At 40.9% G+C, this 22,457-nt stretch overlaps 1 protein-coding gene across 5 annotated transcripts in view; it reads left to right on the top strand.

Annotated features, from left to right (window-relative positions):
• The window catches only part of LOC132406402 (protein GPR108-like), a 155,682-nt gene that overhangs the window by 88,856 nt on the left and 44,369 nt on the right, over positions 1-22,457 (top strand). For 4 of the 5 annotated variants that reach the window (XM_059992035.1, XM_059992036.1, XM_059992037.1 and 1 more), the window contains 5 exons: positions 1,333-1,401; positions 2,713-2,820; positions 4,922-5,055; positions 15,291-15,366; positions 19,350-19,423. In XM_059992035.1, coding sequence (XP_059848018.1) covers positions 1,333-1,401; positions 2,713-2,820; positions 4,922-5,055; positions 15,291-15,366; positions 19,350-19,423 — 461 coding nt within the window. The remainder of the gene's footprint in view (positions 1-1,332; positions 1,402-2,712; positions 2,821-4,921; positions 5,056-15,290; positions 15,367-19,349; positions 19,424-22,457) is intronic. The other variant, XM_059992038.1, reaches the window with a different exon arrangement.

The raw sequence follows: 22,457 nt of genomic DNA, 5'->3' as shown, positions 1-22,457 counted from the left end.
CTCAACTTAAGCCTTGGGTGTATGGTGAGGAGAAGAATCTAGAGAACTGATCAGGAATGGAGCATAGAGGCTGCCTAATCCAAGGTACTGTCTTGCTCTGAAACAAGACAAGCATGGAGCTTGGTACAGCAGCTGATTAACGATGCAGAGAATTAATACACCAACTCGCTTAAATTGTACTTTTCCTGTAATTGTAAGACATGGCAACAGGTAAAGTAGTAGCTGATGTGAGTAAATCCCAGTGACCAAATCCACATGGCCCTACAAGTAACAACAGGATAATGGTTGATTGTTATTATGGTTGTCTCTCGGGGTCTGAGGAAGACTACATTGTGCAAGGTGGCAGTGTTTTTTTTTTACGAGGCCGAGTTGCAAGCTCAACATCAACCTGGCACGGATGGAGAGCGCACTCGGGGGCAGTCTGTCACTGGATCAAACTCGGGAACCTCAAAAGTTGGGAGATGAACGTTGTACAATGTAAACAGTGCATGAAAGATGTTAAAGTGGAAAAGCCTTGCATAGAGACGATCCCACTCTTTCGGCCTCAGAAGTCAGGATCCAGTGGCACGAAGAATTGTTACGTCTGGCAACTTCCTTGGCTGCATCTTAAGCGCTCTGCAATGCACTGCTGCAATGCCTTCTCAGCCGTTGAACCCCCGGGGTTTCCTCTGCCTGATCCACCGAAGCAGCCTTCGCATGCTGGGATGAGCAAATTCCCATCTCACCAAGGGTTTCAGACCCATTGACTACCCTCGCCTGGTTTAGCCGGCCTGTCCCATTGCCCGAGGTGTGGCCACTGTCGCATGCAAACAGCTGCGAGGAGCCACAGGTGAGAGCTGGGCATTGGTGGGGACCGATAGATGAATAGCCACTCCAAGGAGTGTGAGAAGCCCCCCCACCTAGCGGTGCCACCCCTTCCATGCACCCCAGATCACCCCATGGTTGGTAATTAATGGTTAATGAGTTTTTAGTTTATCCCTGTCAAGTGAGAATTGTTAACAATTCATGTTAATTGTCATTTGTCAGTACACAAGAGTAAAGGAGAACAAAATTACTGTTACTCCAAATCAGATGCAGCCATTAGAAAAGCCACGATAAGCATAAAGAACACAATAAATACAACAGATTATCTTGTATACATAGACTGCACTAATTTCATGTATTTGTATAAAGGGAACTGAAGTGCATGACACACTGAGAGGTTGTGTTTTTGGTGCAGGCTACCTTTTGGTGCGTTTGGTAGCAGCCTGTGAGTGATTGACAGATCCATCAGCAGTTTGCCTGTTCACTGGAGTTCAGTCTTCTGGTTTCAATGATTTCTTTTCTTCCTAGCAGGCAAAACTACAAATACATGAAGAAGTTTTTAAACTGCAAAAAGCAAATGATTCCTACAACTTCAAAGTAAGCATCTTCATTCTAAAGCTTTGTCGCCTTGTTTTGTTCTCTTCCTCCAACCACTCCATCTGCCCATCGTGTGCACACTCTTCCCATTGATTACCATCTCCCTGTATTCCCTTCTGTACTCCCACCTCCTCCATTTGGTTCCATGGTCCACCTTCCCGTTCTATCACATTCCATCATTATAAACTCCTTGTCACCTCAGCCTCTGTCACTATTTCCATATTTCCTCCTCACCTGGTATAATGAAAGTGTTTTTAAAAAATGGTTCTTGTTCTTTTCTGATTCAGCAGCAAGTGGTATCTAAACAAGGAGGCACTGTACATGTGTAAAAGGTTATAAAAATTACTTGGGTAAATGTGTGTAAAAAAAAACAGAAAAGTGGTTAGATACTCATATGATCTCATATGGTGCACTTTGGAGCAGCACAGCTGTTTTAGTCTGTTACTAAAAGTGCTCCTCTGTTCAGCCAAGGTGGCATGCAGAGGGTGAGAGTTGCCAGGATGTTCTGTAGGATCTTTTGTTCTACCATAGCCTCCAGTGTGTCCAGTCCGATTCTTCTGAAAGTCCAGCCAGCCTTTCTAATCTGTTTATTGGGTCTGTTGGCATCACCTGTGTTGATGCCATTACTCCAGCAGACCATTGCATAGAAGATTGAACTGGTGACAACAGACTGGTAGAACATGTCTAAGCCATGCCACACAATATACTGCCAGAGGGAACCTCCAGTATCTGACAGCTGTTCCAGCCTCTGTCACTCTTGATGTCCTTGTCTCTATTTCTGGTTCTGGGCACTAGTAACAACCCACCCTTATGAAGACTCCCACTTGCTCAAAAAGTTGCCACTTTTTGATATCTTTAAAAACCCTTTACACAAATACTTTAACAGACAAATATGTTTTTTTTAACCGTAGCTACTCAATGTTGTACAGTAGACTAATTGTTTTGTACTTTCTCAAAATATTCCCACATCCCAGATTAACACCATTCTATCCATTTTGTGTTACACATTTTAGCATTTCCTGTACCAAGGAGGAATCAAATTTAACTCTTTCCTTACATCCAGACCTACCTATCATTAGACAACTCATGCTCCTCTCCTTCCCTCTTTTTAGACGAGTTTTTTAGACTCCCTACTATCTTTTACTCCATATGAAGGGTCTTGACCTGAAATGTCTACTCTGTCATTTTCCCTCAATATATGCTGCCTGACCTCCTGAGTTCCTCCACCATCTTGTGTCTATTTTAATCTATTTGAAAATTAAAAGTTAATTTTAAATATTGGCTTTATTACAGTAACTTTTTATTTTGCAGTTCTTTATGAAAGTTCCATCCCAAACTGAGGAAGGCCTTTATACCCTCAGCTTTCACAACTGCCATGACATGGTTTCGCGGAATCAGATGGCTTCATTCGATATGACTGTAAGTACATTGGAAGAAGGGGCAGAGGTTAGGATAGAAAGCGTTTAACTCTTCATAAAAAAAACCTCAAAAGCTCATCCAGATGAAGGGTGTCAGCCCAGTATGTCAGCTGCTTATTCCCCTCCTGAGATGCTGCTCTACTTGCTGAATTCCTCCAGCATTTTATCACAACCAAACAGACAGAGCTAAGAAAACATTTAATAGTGGGCTGAAGGGGCTAAGTACCTTTTCTGTTTCTGTACCAACAAATCTATGTCCCTTCTCCTATTCCTGGCCTCCAGAGGTGTGTTTCTCTTCACAATTAGTACTTCTTAACTGCTTAGTTTAAATAAGTTCAAGTTCGGGTTTATTGTCAGTCAACCATACACGCGTATTCAGCTAATCAGAACACTGTTCCTAAGGAGCTAAAAGTTCAAAGTAAATTTATTATCAAAGTCACCATATACAAACCTTTGTTTTCCTGCAAGCATACACAGTAACTCCAAGAAACACACAGAGTGAAAGACCACGCCCAGCAGGATGCACAAACAGCCAATGTGCAAAACACCACAAACTGCTAATACAAAGGAAATAAAATAATAAATAAGTAAGTAATAAATATCGAGAACATCAGATGAAAGGTCCTTGAAAGTGAGCCCATAGGTTGTAGGAACAGTTTAGTGATGGGGCAAGGGAAGTTGAGTGAAGCTGTCCCCTTTGCTTCAAGAGCCTGATCATTGAGGGGTAATAACTGTTCCTGAACCTGATGGTGTAAGTACCGCAGAATTTATCATGAAACACAGACCCCACCTTCTGCATTCTCTGAATCAGCAGTCCGGTCCATCCTGTGTATCAAGAACCCTTGGGTCTTACTGGTGTGCCCAGAGTGAGTCATGTTTCTGTGAAACACAGAAAACAGCAATATTTTTGGTAAGGTGCAAAACACAATATGTAGAGTCAAACACAGCACATGTAGTTACGATTCAGCACATACAGTTCCAAAATTATGTTAGCACAAGCCCTTGACTGACGTGGCTTGAAGAATGAGAGGTTAACACATCCTACACAGTCAAGACTGCTCACCAATGCCTCTGTTTTCTGAGGAGCCTGAAGAGAGCAGGACTTAGTACATCCATACTCGTGTCAGTCTACAGATGGACATCCTGACAAGCTGATAACTGCTTGATACAGAAACTGCACTGCACGGGCAGGAAGGCTGTACAAAAGGCTGTCAAAACTTCCCTATGCATCACTGGCACCAACGTACCCGCCATCAAGGATATGTACAGAAAGGAAGGGCCAGTAACATCATGAAGGATTCCATACATCCTGCTCATGGACTATTTGTCCCCCTCCTTTCACGCCAGAACCACCAGACTCAAAAACAGTTGCTTTCCCCCAAGTAGTAAGGCTGATTAACACCTTCACCCACCAACTCCACCAGTACTTTATTATTTCCTTTCGGTCACTTTATGTACAACCTAGTGTCACTTAATGAACATACAACCAATTTATGTATATAAGCCTTGTTAAGTATTTATATACCTATATGCACGTGTTTTTTAAATTATTATTGTGTTCTTTTGTGAGTTTTTTTGTGCATCATTGGATCAAAAATAACAATTATTTTGTTGTTCTTACACTTCTGTATAGGAAATAACAAACAGTCTTGATTTAAAGTGTGAGGTGCATGTTTGTGTAAGACTGTATAAAGTTACTGACACTATTATAAAACAAGCAGTGATATAGATATGTGAAACAGCAGCAATAAATGGAAACTTTAATTAGAGTATAATGGTTTGTGCATTCTTTCCCTCTGTTGTAACCCCACTGTTTTTCCTAATTTATTGGATTATTTGTTATAAATTGGTTTTGATCGTTTTAAAATGTAGAATTTTAAAAAATTTGAGCTTCAGTCTGTGATTGACTTCACGGTTCCCAATAGACAATACCAACAGTTTTCATTTGTACAACAATTTTGATAAAACATCCTGAGGTATGACCGAAAGCTAATTTTAATTACCCATTTCTTTTAATCCTTGATTGGAACAACAGTGAGCACACATTTGAGTTATAGTTGCCATTGTAAGTGTACCCTTACGTTTTAAATTTTGCTTCTTAGGTTGAGATTACAGCAAGAAATCCTCAGAACTACCTTTCTGCTGGAGAAATGCCGTTGCCTGTGCTGTACTTGGTTATGGCTGGGTTTTTCTTTACTGCAGCCATGTTCTGGGTTTACCTACTTCTGAAGCACAGGTAAAGCTTCTTTGCTGTTGTACGTGTGTCTGTGTGTGTGTAGAAGATCGTACTGTAGTATGTCGCTTCATTGAGTTGTTATCCTCTCTAAGGAGGTCAGTGTTGGCCATCCCTGCTGACCTAGCTGTGCTGCTTCAGAAGGAGCTTAAGAAATAGCTACTTTGCTGTGGGTTTGTGGACATGTATAAGCCAAATTAGACAAGGAGGCAAGACTTGCTTCCTGATGTATACATTATGAATTAAATTTTTGCTACAATCCTTTATTTCTGAGAACCGCATCTGATACTGGCTATTTAAATCTCAGATTTACTTTGAGATTCAAGGTTTAATTCCTGAGCCGCTGACAGGAGACTTTAATTTGTGTCAGAGGGTAATTAGACAAGTTAGTAACATGGCCACTACATTACTACCTAACCTTTAAATTCCCATTGCCTGATCCTTTGTATAAACTTGTCATACAAGATGCAGGTTGGGTAATTGGAGAGTTTATTTGCAGCACATTTATGTTAGTGGCCCCTCTGCCTTTGTTACAAGGTTGGCCAGTTAGCTTCAGCTAATCTATGGTTCAAATCTAAATAAAATCCTAGTGACAACTAAAATATGTTCAATAATTTCTCTTAAACTTCAAAACATTTCTTTAAATCGTGTTTCATTTTACTGATTTTAATAATACAGAACTGAACAAGGATTACAGGTTGTGGTTTAATCAATGCTCTGGTCTTAGAATCGGGTTTTAATTTATTTAGAGATACAGCACGGCTGTATTCCAAACTTTCTCTGTACTTTTCAAAGTAAATTTTAAGCCTGACCCTTTTGACTGCCTTATTCAGTATTGTTGGAGGAAAAGATATTATTTTGGAGACATCTGATTTGCACAGTTTGGCTTTTATTTCGCTTATAGCTAGGAAGGGCGCTCTTGCTTAAATGGAAGGATGTCTTGTCGTTCCTCCTACTCACGCTCAATGGTTATGTGATGTTATGTTGTGCTTAAATTTAGAGAAGATCTGTTGTTCTATTTCTGAATCTAGTCAAGACTTTCAAACATTGTGGGGACTACTTTTGAACTATTTTCAAAACCCTTTATTTTCTTTTAAAGTACAGATGTTGGCTGATAACATTTCACTATATGATAAGGATTTGTTTTCTTTTTTCTTTCTTTACCAAACAGCTTCGGTCTTGGTAGTGGGATTAGATTCTTTTATTTTTGTATAATAAAATTATCACATTTCAATGTTAAGATTTAATTTACATGAATATAGTGTAATGAGATTCCAAGTGTGACTCAAATATAGAACCCAGATGCATGTTTCTCCTCCTCTTGGAAGATGAAAGTACGATAAAGCACGATAAAGCATTCTTCACCAAAATAGACCCATTTCATCCACATTGAAGACCAGCTCAGGAGGATAATTGTCCTTTTCAATTATAGCCTTGCAGTGTTGCGGTAAAATCCTGGGCTGCCTTGCTACCTGCACTAGTCACTTTACCAAAGATACATGTGCTATGGAGGTTACTGCACCTGTTTAAATCTATCAAAACAACCTTGTCTAGCTGTGAATGTTACCAACGTATCTTCTTTTTCTTGAATATGATGGAAGATGTTTCCTGCTTTTTCCATTATTATCAACTGACTTGGGGGAATGTTTCGTAATATTTGATCATTCACCGGTATATTTTCCATTTTTTTCAAGCAAATAGCCCCTTGAACAAGTCACAAGATCACAAGACAGGAGCAGAAGTTGGCCATTCGGCCCATCAAGTCTGCTCCACCACTCCACCATGAGCTAAACTATTCTCCCATCTAGTTCCAATTTCTGGCTTTTTTCACATATTCCTTGATACCCTGACTAATCAGATACTTATCAATTTCCTCCTTAAACACCCTCAATGATCGGGCCTCCACATCTGTATGGGGCAACGAATTCCATAAATCCACGACCCTCTGGCTAAAAAAATTTCTCCTCATCTCTGTTTTAAATTGGTGCCCTCTAATTCTAAGACTGTGGCTTCTTGTCCTGGTCTCACCCACCAAGGGAAACAGCCCTTCTATATCTACTCTGTCCAACCCTTTCAACATTCAAAATGTTTCTATGAGATCCCTTCTCATTCTTCTATTAATGGCTACAGTCCAAGAGCCTACAAATGCTCCTTATATGTTAGCCTCTGCATTCCAGGAATCATCCTCGTAAATCTTCTCTGAACTTTCTCCAATATCAGTGCATTGCTTCTAAGATAGCAGGCCTGAAACTGCACACAGTATTTCAAATGGGGTCTCACCAGTGCCCCATCAACACCTCCTTACTCTTATACACTATTCCTCTTGAAATGGATGTCAACATAGCATTCGCTTTCCTTACTGCCAATCCAACCTGGTGGTTAACCTTTAGGGTATCCTGCACGAGGACCCCTAAGTCCCTTTGCACTTCCGATTTTTGAATGTTCTCCCCATCTAAATAATAATCTGGCCGATTATTTCTTTTTCCAAAATGTACAACTGTACATTTCTCAACATTGTATCATCTGCTGTTTCTTTGCCCACTCTCCTAAACTGGCCAAGTCTCTCTGCAACTTTTCCGTTTCTTCAACACTTCCTGCTCCTCCACCTATCTTGGTGTCATCCGCAAACTTAGCCACAAAACCATTTCATCCATAATCTAAATAATCGATATACAGTGTAAAAAGAAGCGGCTCCGACACCGACCCCTGCGGAACATCACTAGTAACCGGCAACCAACCAGAATAGGATCCCTTTATTCCCACCCTCTGCTTTCTGCCTATCAGCCAAAGTTCCACCCATTCCAGTATCTTTCCTGTAATCCCATGGGCTCACATCTTATTAAGCAGCCTCTTATGCAGCACCTTATCAAAGGCCTTTTTAAAAATCCAAATACACAACATCCACAGCCTCTTCCCTTCTCAATCTTATATGAGATTACCTCAAAAAAGTTCCAATAGGCTGGTGAGGCAGGATCTTCCCTTCATGAAACCATGCTGGATTGGGCCTATCTTGTCATGCACCCCGAGGTATTTTATAACCTCGTCCTTGAGGATCGACTCCAATCATTTTTCAACTACCGATGTCAGACTAAGAGGTCTGTAATTTTCTTTTTGCTGCCTCCCTCCTTTCTTAAACAGCAGAACTACATTTGCAACCTTCTGGTCCTCCAGAACCATGCCAGAGTCTATTGATTCTTGGAAGATCATTTCCAATGCCTCCACAGTCTCCAAAGCCACCTCCTTCAGAACCTGTGGGTGCACCTCATCCGGTCCGGGAGACTTACCTATCCTTAGTCCATTTAGCTTCCCAAGCACCTTCTCTGTAGTAATCTTGACTGTACCTAATTCTATTCCCTGAGACCTCTGACTATCAAGTATGTTGCTAATGTCTTCCACTGTGAAGACTGATGCAAAATACTCATTTGGTTCGTCTGCCATCTCTTTGTTACCCATTATAATTTCTCCAGCAGGGCTTCCAGTGACGCCACGATTCAGTATTGATCTGCCTCACATTTCCTCCCACAAAACTTGAGGAATAATAGCTGTTAAGTTACTTTTGACCATCAATGAAAAGTATTTTCGTTAAGTAAAGAGTAAAGGAACTTGAGTATGGCGTCTCAGACTTCAAAACATACTGGAAAACAAAAAATAAAAAGAGAAAGCAAGATAAAAAGATACAGCTAGCGCCAGAACAGGCCGAAGCTAGCAAAGACGATGAGGAGAAAGGTATGGCGGTGATATTACGTGAGTTGAAAGAGCTGAGAAAAGAAAATCAAGAGTCATTTTCAGACACCAAGGCATCCTGGAGACTTCGGTGACCTGTAGGAACGACTAGACCTACTTGAGCAGAAATCTACCAAGTCTGAGTCCAGAGTTAGTGCTAACAAGTACGCACGGTTCCGGTATGAGAGAGCACTTAAATACCTGTTGAAGTGCGAAGCCGCTCTTACCACAGCTTGCGATGATCTCCAGAACTGCTTATGAAGAAATAACAAGAATTTATCAGATACCTGAGGGTAGTGAGAAAGGAGACGTGGTGCGGTTTGTCAAACAGTTAGTTAAAACGACGCTTCGGCTGTCAAAGTACTTAAATATACACGTTGAGAGAGCCCATCGACCTCTGATCAGAGAGCAGTGCCCTCTGCATCACCTTGCTCTGTCATTGTGCACTTCCTGGATTATACAGTAAAAGAGCCAGTACTGCGTCAAGCATGGGCTCAAAAACAAGTTAAGTTTCAAGGCAGAGTCATCTAATTCGATCAGGACTACTCTCCTGAGGTCCAGGAAAGAAGAGCAAAAGTCTGTGCCGTGATCAAACAGCTAAAGGAGAAAGGTGTGGCTTCCCAGTACAGCTGAGAACAAACTTGGATGCTGGAGTGAAGACCTTTCCTTCCCTGTACTGAACAACCTGGGTATCTCCGTGCGGTGAGTGGGAGGGAGAAGCGACTCATCAGCGGGGTGGAGGGGGAGAGGAGGGAGCGCTGCACTGTCAGAGGCAAACATGAGAGCTTTCCTGACAGAAGAAGAGGACAATTACAATTTTTCTATTAAAGAAGGAGGGATTATGAACAGTGTCTTCTTTGGACTGATAAATTATTTCTGGTTGTGAGTAATATTTAACCGTCTTCGCCAACATGTACAGCTATTTACTAGTGTAACCGACATATTTTGATACACAATCCAGTTTTGTGAGGGAGTGGAGAGGGCGAGTTAAGGAAAAGAAATCACCAAGGGAGGGCAACAACTCAACCAGGGGGATATGTTTTCTCTCTGGTTTGCAGCAATGACACTGTAGGCGTGTTCCCCAGAGAGAAGCAGGTGTCATTACTCTCTGCCTAATTATTGTCGGGGGCTGTTCTTGGTAAGAGGAAAAAACAGTCATAATAAGTTGTTTTATCAGGAATCTTAGAAGACCAACTGGGTTTTTGGAAGTCTTGTTTGGTTTTGTTGTGTCTTATGGGTTACATTCTTTTGAAAAGTAGTTTCTCTAGGCATCGGCAGGTCATCACAAGTTTTTCAGTTATTATACTATAAAAATGTTGAGGGTGGGAGCGGGGTGGTGATATATAGTAATCAGAATCAGACTTTAATCGCCAAGTACCTGTGCACATACAAGGAATTTACTTCCGGCAGATGTTGTCTCTCTGCTCATAACAATAATAATGATAAATATAAATGAAAATATAGATTATACATACAGGTAGTGCAACCAAGTAATAGTTAGCCGACAGTTAACCGGCAGTTAACTGTTCAGCAAAGTGACCGCATTAGGGGAAAAACTTCTCCAGTGCCTATTAGTCTTAGTCTGGAGGGATCTGAAGCGCCTACCAGACAGAAGCAGTTCAAACAGGATGGAAGGAGTCCTTTATGATGTTCCCCGCCCTCTTCTTCAACCTGGAAGAGTACAGGTCCACAATAGAGGGCAGGGAGGCTCCAATGATGCGCTCGGCAGTCCTCACTGTGCGCTGTAGTCTGGTTCTATCCTGCTTGGTGGCGGCTCCAAACCACACAGTGATGGAGGTGCACAGGACAGACTCAATGACTGCAGTGTAGAACTGCAGCAGCAATTCCTGTATCATGGCCACTTTGATCATAATTAGTTATAATATTAATGGAATCAATCACCCCATTAAAAGGAAAAAAAAATTGGGTCCGTTGAAAAAACTTAATTGCTCTTTAGCTCTATTACAAGAAACTCATTTAAGAGACATTGAACACAAAAAATTAAAAAGAGAGTGGGTGGATCAAAGTAAAAACAAAATGCTGGCAGAACTCAGCAGGCCAGACAGCATCTATGGGAGGAGGTAGTGATGACGTTTTGGGCTGAAACCCTTCATCAGGAGTCAAGGATGGATCAAGTCTATTATTCATATTGCCCTAATGGAATGAGAGGAGTAGCAATATTAATTAACAAATCAGTTTATTTTGTGGTGGAAAAAGAGGTTAAAGATAAGCAGGGTAGATATGTGTTAACTTTGCGCTCAATGGGAGGTGAAGAGTTTACTATCATGAGTATCTATGCACCGAATTAGGATAACCCCACCTTTTTAAAAGAAGTAGCTTTATTACTTGCCAGGGTAGCTAGAGGTACTGTTATAGTTGGAGGAGACTTTAATTGTATTCTTAATAGGAGTTTGGATAAATTACCTGAGAATGGGGAATCTTACCTGAGCAAGAAGTCTGAAGCAGTAAAACTTATGTTGGATGAGCCTGGGCTAGTTGACGGCTCGAGAGCATTGAATCCAGGTGCCAGGGATTTTAGTCATATATCAAGAGCCCATGGCTCATATTCAAGAATTGACCTTATTTGCATCCCAAAGAAGAATCTACATCAGGTGAAGGATTGTGTTATTGAACCTATTCCATTGTCAGATCATGCTCCTGTTAGACTTGTACTGAAAGTAGGCTCTGGGTAGCACTTCAAATATTGGAGGCTCAACTTTTCCACCTTGATGGACCCCTCCTTCTATAATCAACTAAAACAATGCATTGATGAATATTTTGTGACAAGTGACAATGGGGAGGCTTCCCCCTCAATACTGTGGGGAGGTACAAAAGCTGTATTAGGGGAAAATTTATTGATTTGGCTGTTCAAATGAAAAAATACCAAAATAAAAGATGTTTTTAAAGCATTAAAAATAATAAATCCCCAGGTACGGATGGATTTCCAGGTAAGTTCTATACAATATTTACAACAGAACTTACTCCAGTTTTATGTAAAGTTTTTAATGATGCTCTGAATGAACATGACACCCCCCCCCCCACCCCCCGGAGAGCTGGTCTGAGGCAATCATATCAGTAATTCACAAGGATGGAAAGGACCCTATAGCATGTAGTTTATATAGACCAATCAGCCTGCTTATACTGATGTGAAGATTCTTTGTTCTATTTTAGCAGAGTCTACAGAAATAGATAGGAAAATTGATTAATCCAGATCAAACTGGATTTATTCCAGGCCGCCAGGGAGCAAACAATGTTAGAAGAGCATTAAATATCCAGTCTTTAGCACAGAGATCCATCTACCCTTCAATGCTTCTTAGCTTAGGTGCCGAGAAGGCATTTGATAGGGTGAATTGGATACACTTGGACTATACCTTAGAAAAAATGTGTTTTAATGCAACATTTCAAAGTTGGATGAAGACACTGAATAAAGATCCAATTTCCAGGATTAGAGTAAACAGATACTGTTCCAATTTCCTCAGGCTCAAAAGGGGAACCAGACAGGAAAGTCCCCTATCCCCGATATTATTTGCCTTAAGCATCGCACCACTAGCAGAGTTAATAGACAAAATGAACAAATTGAGGATATAATAGATAAAGGAGGTATAACCTATAAAATAGCTTTATTTGCAGATGATATTCTTCTTTTTATAAAGAACCCTCTTTCATCAGCTCCCCCGCTTATGCGATATTTGAGAAGCTATGGAGAGGTGTCTAGACACAAAGTTAACAAAGCGAAATCTGAAGCTATGATGATTACAGGGACCTGGCCAAGCCAGCTGGATGATGAAGTGACTTTTCGTTGGCCAAAACGGGGCTTTAGATATTTGGGGGTTAGTGTGCCTCATAGCTCCTCCCAGCTCTTTGCAGCCAACTATGTTAAACTTATTAATCAAGTGTAGAGAGATCTTGATCATTGGGAGATACTTCCTTTATCACTGATAGGTAAAGTAAAAGTGATCAGGATGAATATTTTTACTCAGCATTCTTTTCCTTTCCAGTGCTCTTCCCATAATAGTTCCTGTATCTACTTTTAGACTCATCAGTAGATTTATATGGCAGAAAAAGAGGCCTCGGGTGAGACTATAAGTAGTATGCTCAAATAAAAAACAGGGAGGTTTAGCTCTACCTCATTTAAAGACCTGCCCAGTTAAGAGCAATTGTGTCATGGATTAAAGAAGATGTGGATTCAAGATGGGTTCACATAGAGCAAAATTCAATTGGTGAATTATCCTTAGCAGCTCCTTCCTTTTTAAATCCAAACGTGTGGAAGAATGTTAAGACTCAGAATGAATGGGTTAACTATACGTTGAAAGTATGGGATAGAATTAGGAAAATACTAGATCTTCCAAGGACTATATCAAGGGCAACCAGAATTGCATTCAATTTAGATTTTATTGCCATAAGACTGGATTCTGGTTTTAACAGGTGGGCGCAAAAGAGGCCTGGTTCTTGTGGACCAAATGTGTACTTAAATCTTTCTCCCAACTCCAAACTGAATTTGACCTTGTATCAAATGACTTTTATAGATTCCTCCAAATTAGACATTACCTTACATCACACAAAGAATGGAACAATCTTAAAATACAGCCAAAAAACTTGGAAAAATTTTGGATAGAGATCATCATGGGTAGGACACAATCCCAGAAAATTGTACATATAAAATAAATACACCTGGTTACAATGGATAACACGTTAGATGTTAAACATAAGTGGGAACTGGAAGCAAATACTATAATAGAAGAGGAAGAGTGGGAGAGGTCTTGGGAGTCATGGCATAAATGCTTGAATAGTCCCAGTTGGAGGGAATTTGCTTGGAACAACCCTGTTAGTAATAGCATTATACACGGGGGAAAAACAACAGCAGAATTTGGTGGAGAGGATGTGGCCTCGTGGGAGATTTTGCACATGTATTCTGGGACTGTCCCAAATTAAGGGAATTTTTATTTTATTTAGAGATACAGCACAGCTGTTCTGGCCCAACGAGCCACGCAACCCACCTATTTAATCCTCACCTAGCCACAGGACAATTTAAAGTGACTAATTAACCCACTAACTGGTACGTCTTTGGACCGTGGGAGGAAACTGGAGCACCTGGAGAAAATCCATGCTGTCATGGGTCACTGCACAAACTCCTTACAGGTGGTGCTGGAACTGAACTCCAAACTCCGGCACCCCCATTATCACAACATGCCATGAAATTCATTGTTTTGCAGCAGCAGTACAGTGCAATACATAAAATATGCTTTAAGTTATAATAAGAAATGCATTTTAAAAATTAAGTAGTTATTTTTTAAAAAAGCGAAAAAAAAGAGGTTGTGTTCATGGGTTCATTGTCCGATCACAAATCTGATGGCAGAGGGAAAGAAGCTGTTCCTAAGACATTGAGTGCCTTCAGGATCATGTACCACTGCTCTGATGGTAACAATGGAAAGAGGGCATATCCTGGGTGGTGGGGGGTCCTTACTCATGCCTGCCTTTTTTTTTCTTTCTTTTTTTTTGAAGCATTGCCTTTTAAAGATGTCCTAGATGGTGGGGAGGCTAGTGCATACGATGGAGCTGGCTGAGTTTACAATCCTCTGTGGCTTTTTCTGATCCTGTGCGTACCAGACCACCCTGTTAGAATGTTAATGAAATGTTGAATATTAAGGTTGAAGTTTAGGTGATGCTGAGTTACAAGTTTACAGGGTGGGTGGGGAGGAAATTGTGGGACATTTTAAAAAAAAAACACTTCAGAAATACCAATTCCAATCATCCAACGCAATTGTTTGCTTGTTTAAGAGTTCTCTGGAATAGGGACTTAATAAAGGAAGGAAGAAATATTCACTGTGTTGCTCTTCAAAATAAGTTTTTAATCTTTATGCCTAAAGGTAATGGACAATATGCTTAGTGGCCACTTCCTTAGGTACAGGAGTGAAACCCTGTGTGGTCTTCTGCTGCTGTAACCCATCCACTTCAAGGTTCGATGTGTTGCGCATTCAGAGATGCTCTTCTGCACACCACTGTTAAGATATTGGTTATTTGAGTAATTGTTGCCTTCCTGTCAGCTTGAACCAGTCTGGCCATTCTCCTCTGGCCTCTTTCATTAACAAGGCGTTTTCACTCACAGAACTGCTACTCATTGTATGTTTTTTGTTTGTCGCATCAATCTCAGTAAACTCTGGAGACTGTTGTAGGTGAAAACCCCAGGGGATCAGCAGTTTCTGAGATACTGAAACCACCTCGAACAACAATCATTCCACAGTCTGTCACTTGGATCACATTTCTTTCTCGTTCTGATGTTTGGTCTGAACAGCAACTAAACCTCTTGACCATTTTTTCATGCTTTTATGTACTGAACTGCTGCCACATGATTAGGTGATTAGATGTTTGCATTAACAAGCACGTTACCTGATAAAGTGGTCACTGAGTGTATGCATGTATTTCCCCTCTCCGTCTGTATCTAAAGTCATTGTTATTGTTAGATGAATTTGAGTTATTGTTATAAAATTACTAATGCAGCATAATGTGTCCTTTAGGTACAGTGTGTTTAAAATCCACTGGCTGATGGCTGCCCTGGCATTCACCAAGTCCATCTCCATACTCTTCCATGCTGTGAGTACATGGTTACATTATGAAGGCACTTATTTCAAACAAGTTCCTGTTCCCATTAGCAGCACTTTGATTAGCTGTTTTATTGGCCTAGATTTGAAAACTGGTGTGCCAAACATCGTACAAGAATGAGCAAGCCAGAAGGTCTCAGAAGTTCAGTTAAATTAATTGAGTTAATGTACCTGCCTGAATCACTTCCTCCGGCTGCTCACTCCATATACGGACCACCCTCTGGGTGTGAAAAATGTCATCCCTCGGGTTCCTATTAACTCACTCCTCTCTCACCTCGCACCTGTGCCCTCTCATTCTTAATTCCACCCCGCCCCCTGAAAAAATCTGTGCACCCCCCCCCAACCCATCTATGCCCCTCATGATTTTAGACACCTCTATAAGATCATCAGTTGGTTTCCTGCACTCAGATGAAGAAGTTTCTAGACTGCTCATCCTCTCTCTGTTAATTTAGCCCTTTGAGTCATGGCAACATCTACTAATCCTTCCTGCATTCCTTCCAACTTAATGGCATCTTTCCTATAGCAGAACACCACTTTCAAGATGTAACCTCATCAACATTTTGTACAGCAACACCATAACAACAGCTGTACTCACTGTCCTGACTGATGAAGGCCGTTGCTCCAAAAGGCACTTTCACCACCTTGTCTACCTGTTTGTACTGTGTTCAATTCCTCAGCAGATGAAGGAGCCCTGCCTGCAAGCAGCAAGTCCTGAATAGTTTCCTGACAATTAGGTCATTATACCGGAGGGGGAAAAAAGCATTCGCACATCATAAATGCCAGGCAATGGTTATCTAATGAGAAAATCTAACCACCTACCCGTGGCAGTAGTGGTGGTACTGAATGTCACATTTTTTTTCTTTCATCCTAATCGTAGGGTGGGGAAGGGAGTGACTGAAAGTTCAGCTGAACCAGCCACATAAAGCTGTGACTATATTGGTATGTCAGAGGCTTGGTGTTGAGCAGTGAGTATCTCTCTGCTTGATGCCTCAAACCCTTCCCTCCACCACTGACCCTGGAGCACGATAACGGTCACTCTACTTGCCTGGCTGAACGCAGCAGCAACATGTCTCTCAAGGAGTCAATACTATTCAGAACAAAGAAGTTGCTTGATTGACAACCCATCAATCATGCTAATAATTTTTCTACCTGTGCACTTTGGTTGCAGTGGATATTGTTTACCACATGTGCTGCAGGTACCTGCTGATGTTTTCCGGACAATAGCTCCCTAACATGCAACTTCTATCACCAAGAAGAATAGGGGTGGCAGGGACATAGTGACGCCACTACCTCTGGGTTCTGCTCAAGTCTCACACCATCCTGAATTTGATCACCAGACCTTCATTTAGCCGAAGGCTGTGGAAATGCCTGACATTTGGTTTGGCTTGCTAAGTTGTACACTATCTCCTCATTATCCACGAATCCATGTACTGCTGAGATTGAGTATGGCTAAGTGTGCAACTGAAACCAGGTTCCAGTGCTTGTCTGCTTCATCAATCTTCCCACAGCCATTAAACTCATTGGGTTCATGGGAACAGTTATAATGGAATTGAAAGTGTATTGTGGTATATCAAGTACAGTCGGCCCTCCTTATCCATGGGTCATTGGTTCCGGGACACCCTGCGGATACCAAAAAACGTGGATCCTCAAGACCCTTATTTAACCTGCCTCAGTGCGGGAGGACTTTAGGACCCGGGGGAGCTCCAGACCCGCCGTCCGCGGCTGCTGTTGAATCCGCAGTGTTTCTGTTCCGTAGATGGAAAACAATCATGATTGAAAATAAAGTGGAAATAATAAAGCGATCAGAAAGAGGTGAAACACCATCGGTCATTGGAAAAGCGTTAGGCTACAGTCAGTCAAGGATTCGAACAATTTTAAAGGATAAAGTGAGAATAATGAAGCATGTGAAGGCCCTGCCCCAATGAAAGCTACAATTATTACTAAGCAACGCAGTAACTATTGAAATGCATACATTTCTTAAGTGTTTTATATGCATAGAAAGGTAAAATATATACTAAGACAAACGTTTAACTAACTGACACTAAATAATACCGGATGTACCTGTTCCGACTTGCGTACAAATCCCAACTTAAAGACTGCCTGTAGTTTAAATCATTTCTAGATTACTTATAATACCTAATACAATGTAAATGCTATGTAAATAGTTGTTATACTGTATTGTTTAGGGAATAATGACAAGAAAAAAAGAGTCTGTACCGGGTTTTCCCGATTTGCGGTTGGTTGAATCCGCGCATGTGGAACTCACGGATAAGGAGGGCCGACTGTAATATCCCTTATTACAGAAAAAATACCAGCCCAATTCCTCCAACATCACAGTCTTACAGGTGACTGTGCCAGTGACAAGAATCAGGTTTATTATCACTGACATATCGTGAAATTTGTTGTTTCATGGCAGCAGTATAGTATAAGATGTTTAAAAAAAAATTACTTCTACAATACCTCCTTAAAGTGTAGGAGAGGAACAGTGAGGTAGCATTCAGAAATATAATAGGAGTGGGGAGGAAGCTATTCCTAAAATGTTCAGTGTAGGTCTTCAAGATCCTGCATCTCTTTCCTGATAGTAATATGAACAAGGCATGTCCCAGATGGTGAGAGTTCTTGATGATGTATACAGCTACATGACATGATCTACTAAAGATGTCCTCAATGGTAGCCCATGAAGGAGCTGGCTGTGTGAACAGCCTCCTCGCCAGCACATATCAGGGATAATTATGCAGTATATTGGGTACCGTGGTAGCATTGGTGTTCCGAGTTCAATTCCGACATCATCTCCAAGGGGTCTGTACTTCCTCCCCGTGGAATGCGAGGGTTTTCTCTGGATCCTCCAGTTTCCTCCCACAGTCCAGAGAAGTAACAGTCAGCAGATTAATTGGTCTTTGTAAATTGTCCTGTGATTAGGCTAGGGTTAAATTAGGGGCTTGCAGCTCGAAGGGCTGGAGAGGCCTATTCCACACTGTATTTCAAAACAAATTAAGTGCTATCCTTGAAAGTATCGAAAAAGCTGACTAATGGAGGTTAAGTGATAATACAATCTGTGTTGCAGTAGTCTCTGTTGAAACTTCTACAAATGGATGAATTAAAATGAATGCATTCTGACAACGATGCCATCCCGAGTTGGAGGGGGCAGGCTGCGTGTGCCTGGGCTTACTGTAGTTTTTTAATAGAGCAAGCCAAAATCGTAAAGTGTAGAGTGAAGGAAAGAGATGGAAGCTGTTACTAATTCTCTAAACGAAAGCAGGGTAATTTCACAAGAAGGTGTGATGAGATCACCAGGTGAATTACAAGTGTGAAGTCGATCTGTTATTTTCAACATTCTTATCACCAGCTGTGACTGATCAGAATTACCCATTCATTTACTCTCTTTATAGCTTTAGCAGATGCCTGGATTAGAAGTTAGTAAAGCCTGAAGTGTTGACGTATTTAATAGATAATAGATTGATTATACATGTAACTTGATTCCAATCCTCTGTCCTATAACACCTGGATGGATGAGAGGTAAAACACTAGTATCCTTTCTGTACCATGACCCAGCTGAGTGCCAAGGCTCAAGTTGAAGTAATACAGCCCAGAAATGAATTTTGGCCCACTGGGTCTGCACCCACCCAATCGCACCAATCCGATTTCAATGACCCCACATTCCCATCAGTTCCACCCACCGTCTCGATTCTGTCACTCACCTACACACTAGAGGCAATTTACTGTGGCCAATTAACCTACTGATCCCTATTTTGTTGGGATGATGTGTGGGGATATGGTGGGGGGAGGGCTGGCAGAGGGGGACCCATGCAGTCACAAAGAGAGCATGCCGATTCCACGCAGGATTGAACCCAGATTGGTGGAACTGTGAGGCACCTTATCGTGGGAGCACCTGTAAAGCCTTCCCCCACCCCAGCCCATCTTACCTGAAATTCCATGAGATATTTGAAGCTATTATAATAATGTGTTTATTTCTAGATAAACTACTATTTCATTGCTATCAAAGGATCAGCAATTGAAGGCTGGGCAGTGATGTACTACATTACCCATCTGTAAGTATTTTTTTGGCACAAGCCTTGTTTGCCCGAATGAAATGAAGTTCCAGCAGCATTAAAATGTCCATCTGAGGGCTTGAGTCCCAGGGCAAAGACTGAACTAAGCACTTTATCAAGTACTGGGTGATCACACTAAACATTCATTCCCACTGTGTATGAAGGTACTTCCATCAGAAGTAATCTTGGTACTGAGATAACAATTAATTTAATTTCTGCTCTCAAAAGAATTCAAGGCTGGGAGGGATAAGTCTCAAGGATGCTAAGTGAGATTTAAATGGTTATCTCTCCATGCTAAAGCAAAATTGTCCAGGATTTGTTTTTTGATGTATTAATCAAGTTTGACATTGCAATGATTATTCCTCTTATTCATGTAGCCCTCCAGAACGTGATGTTGAAACTTGTATAAAATTCAAAGTAAATTTATCATCAAAATACAATGTCATTAACTGCTTAGAAATTAATTCTTACAGGCATTTACAGGAAAATTAAGAAGTACATTAGAGTTTATGAAAACAATACTAACAAAGACTGGCAAACAGCCAATGTGCAAAAGAAGACAAATCATGCAAATAATTAAAAAGTGAATAAATAATAATGAGAAAGGAGGAGGACTTAAAAAATACTTCCATACTTTCTATGCACCAGAAGCCCAAGCGCCTTCCCTTTTGGTTTTGGCATGGATAGTTGATCTTGATTTTATAAGCATTGCTCTAAAGTTCTCAGCATTGTACCAGTTCTCTCACTCATACATGTAAAGACAAGCTGGTTCCAGTGCAGCTAAGATTTTCCCTGTGGGAATTCTAGTACTGTCTTCTGTGGAACAGTGAGAACTGCACAGCCACATGTTTACTATCCTGCTGAAATCCTACAGTACTTTAGACTTAATGGTTGGGGCAACATTCTCTCCTAGTTTAAAAGATCTGTGTCCAAACCCCATTCCATAAACTTCACAAGTCCTGGACTAATTCAAATGCAGCATTTGGTATTGATTGCATTTCACTTGTGACCTTTGTGAAACACAGAGGACTTGTGTTTCTTCAGATCTTTCAGATGGACGGCTTAGAAGAAGATCAGTATGGTCTCTTTGGTGCTCATTTATCCATTATTTATCATTGTTCAATTTGTTGTGATTGGTATTTATGGGAGTTTATAAACAGAATAGCTAAACTCTTTCATATATAATAACAGTGATAATGCTCTAAAGATTCTACAGTTGCTGTAAAGTACTTTGAGACATCTTGGGTCCTGAGCTTAAAACTAATGTTTAACTCAGAATCAATTTTGTTATCACTGACATACAGTATGTCATGAAATTTGTTATTTTGCAATGTTCAATACATAAAAAAACTCAAGTTACATTAAGAACTATATATTAAAAAAATAGCTAGTGCAAAAAAAAACAGCAGGAAGTGCAGTCAACGCACACACAAAATGCTGGAGGAACTCAGCAGGCCAGGCAGCATCTGTGGTAAAAGAGTAATAGTCAGCATTTCAGGTTGGGAGTCTAGGGTCTTGACCAGAGGTGTTGACTGCTTACTCTTTAGATGCTGCCTGGCCTGCTGCATTCCTCCAGCATTTTGCGTTTGTTGCTTGGATTTCCAGCATCTACATATTCTCACTTGTTTGAGAAAGTGCACGAGTGTTTATTGGTTAATTGTTCATTCAGGAACCTTGTGGCAGAGAGGTAGTAGCTGTTCCTAAAATGTTAAATGTGTGCCTTCAAGCTCCTGTACCTCCTCCCTGATTTGTCCACTGAAAGAACTTTAGTCTTAAAGAAATTGTGACAATCTAGCCTAAAACTCAAGTTTCCAGATTCAAGTTTTAAGTTTATTGTCATTCAACCATGTACATGTACAGTGGCATGCAAAAGTTTGGGCACCCCTGGTCAAAATTTCTGTTACTGTGAATAGCTAAGCGAGTAAAAGCTGACCTGATTTCCAAAAGGCATAAAGTTAAAGATGACACATATCTTTAATATTTTAAGCAAGATTACTTTTTTATTTCCATCTTTTACAGTTTCAAAATAACAAAATAGGAAAAAGGCTCAAAGCAAAAGTTTGGGCACCCTGCATTGTCAGTACTTAGTAACACCCCCTTTGGCAAGTATCACAGCTACTAAACGCTTTCTGTAGCTAAGAATCTTTCAATTCTTGTTTGGGGGATTTTCGCCCATTCTTCCTAGCAAAAGGCTTCTAGTTCTATGAGATTCTTGGGCCGTCTTGCATACACTGCTCTTTTGAGGTCTATCCACAGATTTTTGATGATGTTTAGGTCAGGGGACTGTGAGGGCCATGGCAAAACCTTCAGCTTGTGCCTCCTGAGGTAGTCCATTGTGGATTTTGAGGTGTGTTTAGGATCATTATCTTGTTGTAGAAGCCATCCTCTTTTCATCTTCAGCTTTTTCCACAGACAGTGTGATGTTTGCTTCCAGAATTTGCTGGTATTTAATTGAATTCATTCTTCCCTCTTCCAGTGAAATGTTCCACATGCCTCTGGCTGCAACAGAAGCCCAAAGCATGATCAATCCAGACCCGTGCTTATCAGTTGGAGGGGTGTTCTTTTCATGAAATTCTGCACCCTTTTTTCTCCAAACATACCTTTGCTCATTGCGGCCAAAAAGTTCTATTTTAACTTCAGCAGTCCACAGGACTTGTTTCCAAAACGCATCAGGCTTGTTTGGATGTTCCTTTGCAAACTTCTGACGCCGAATTTTATGGTGAGGACACAGGAAAGGTTTTCTGATGACTCTTCCATATGAAGGTCATATTTGTGCCAGTGTCGCTGCACAGTAGAACAGTGCACCACCACTCCAGAGTTGCTAAATCTTCCTGAAGGTCTTTTGCAGTCAAATGAGGGTTTTGATTTGCCTTTCTAGAAATCCTACGAGCAGTTCTATCAGAAAGTTTTCTTGGTCTTCCAGACCTCATCATGACCTCCACCCTTCCTGTCAACTGACATTTCTTAATGACATTACAAACTGAGGAAACGGCTACCTGAAAACACTTTGCTATCTTCTTATAGCCTTCTGTAG

Source organism: Hypanus sabinus, chromosome 16 (genome assembly GCF_030144855.1).
Source record: "Hypanus sabinus isolate sHypSab1 chromosome 16, sHypSab1.hap1, whole genome shotgun sequence".
In the NCBI taxonomy this organism is placed as follows: Eukaryota; Metazoa; Chordata; class Chondrichthyes; order Myliobatiformes; family Dasyatidae; genus Hypanus; species Hypanus sabinus.
Note: the sequence above shows the minus strand (reverse complement) of the source record. Positions and strands in the feature narration are given on the sequence as shown.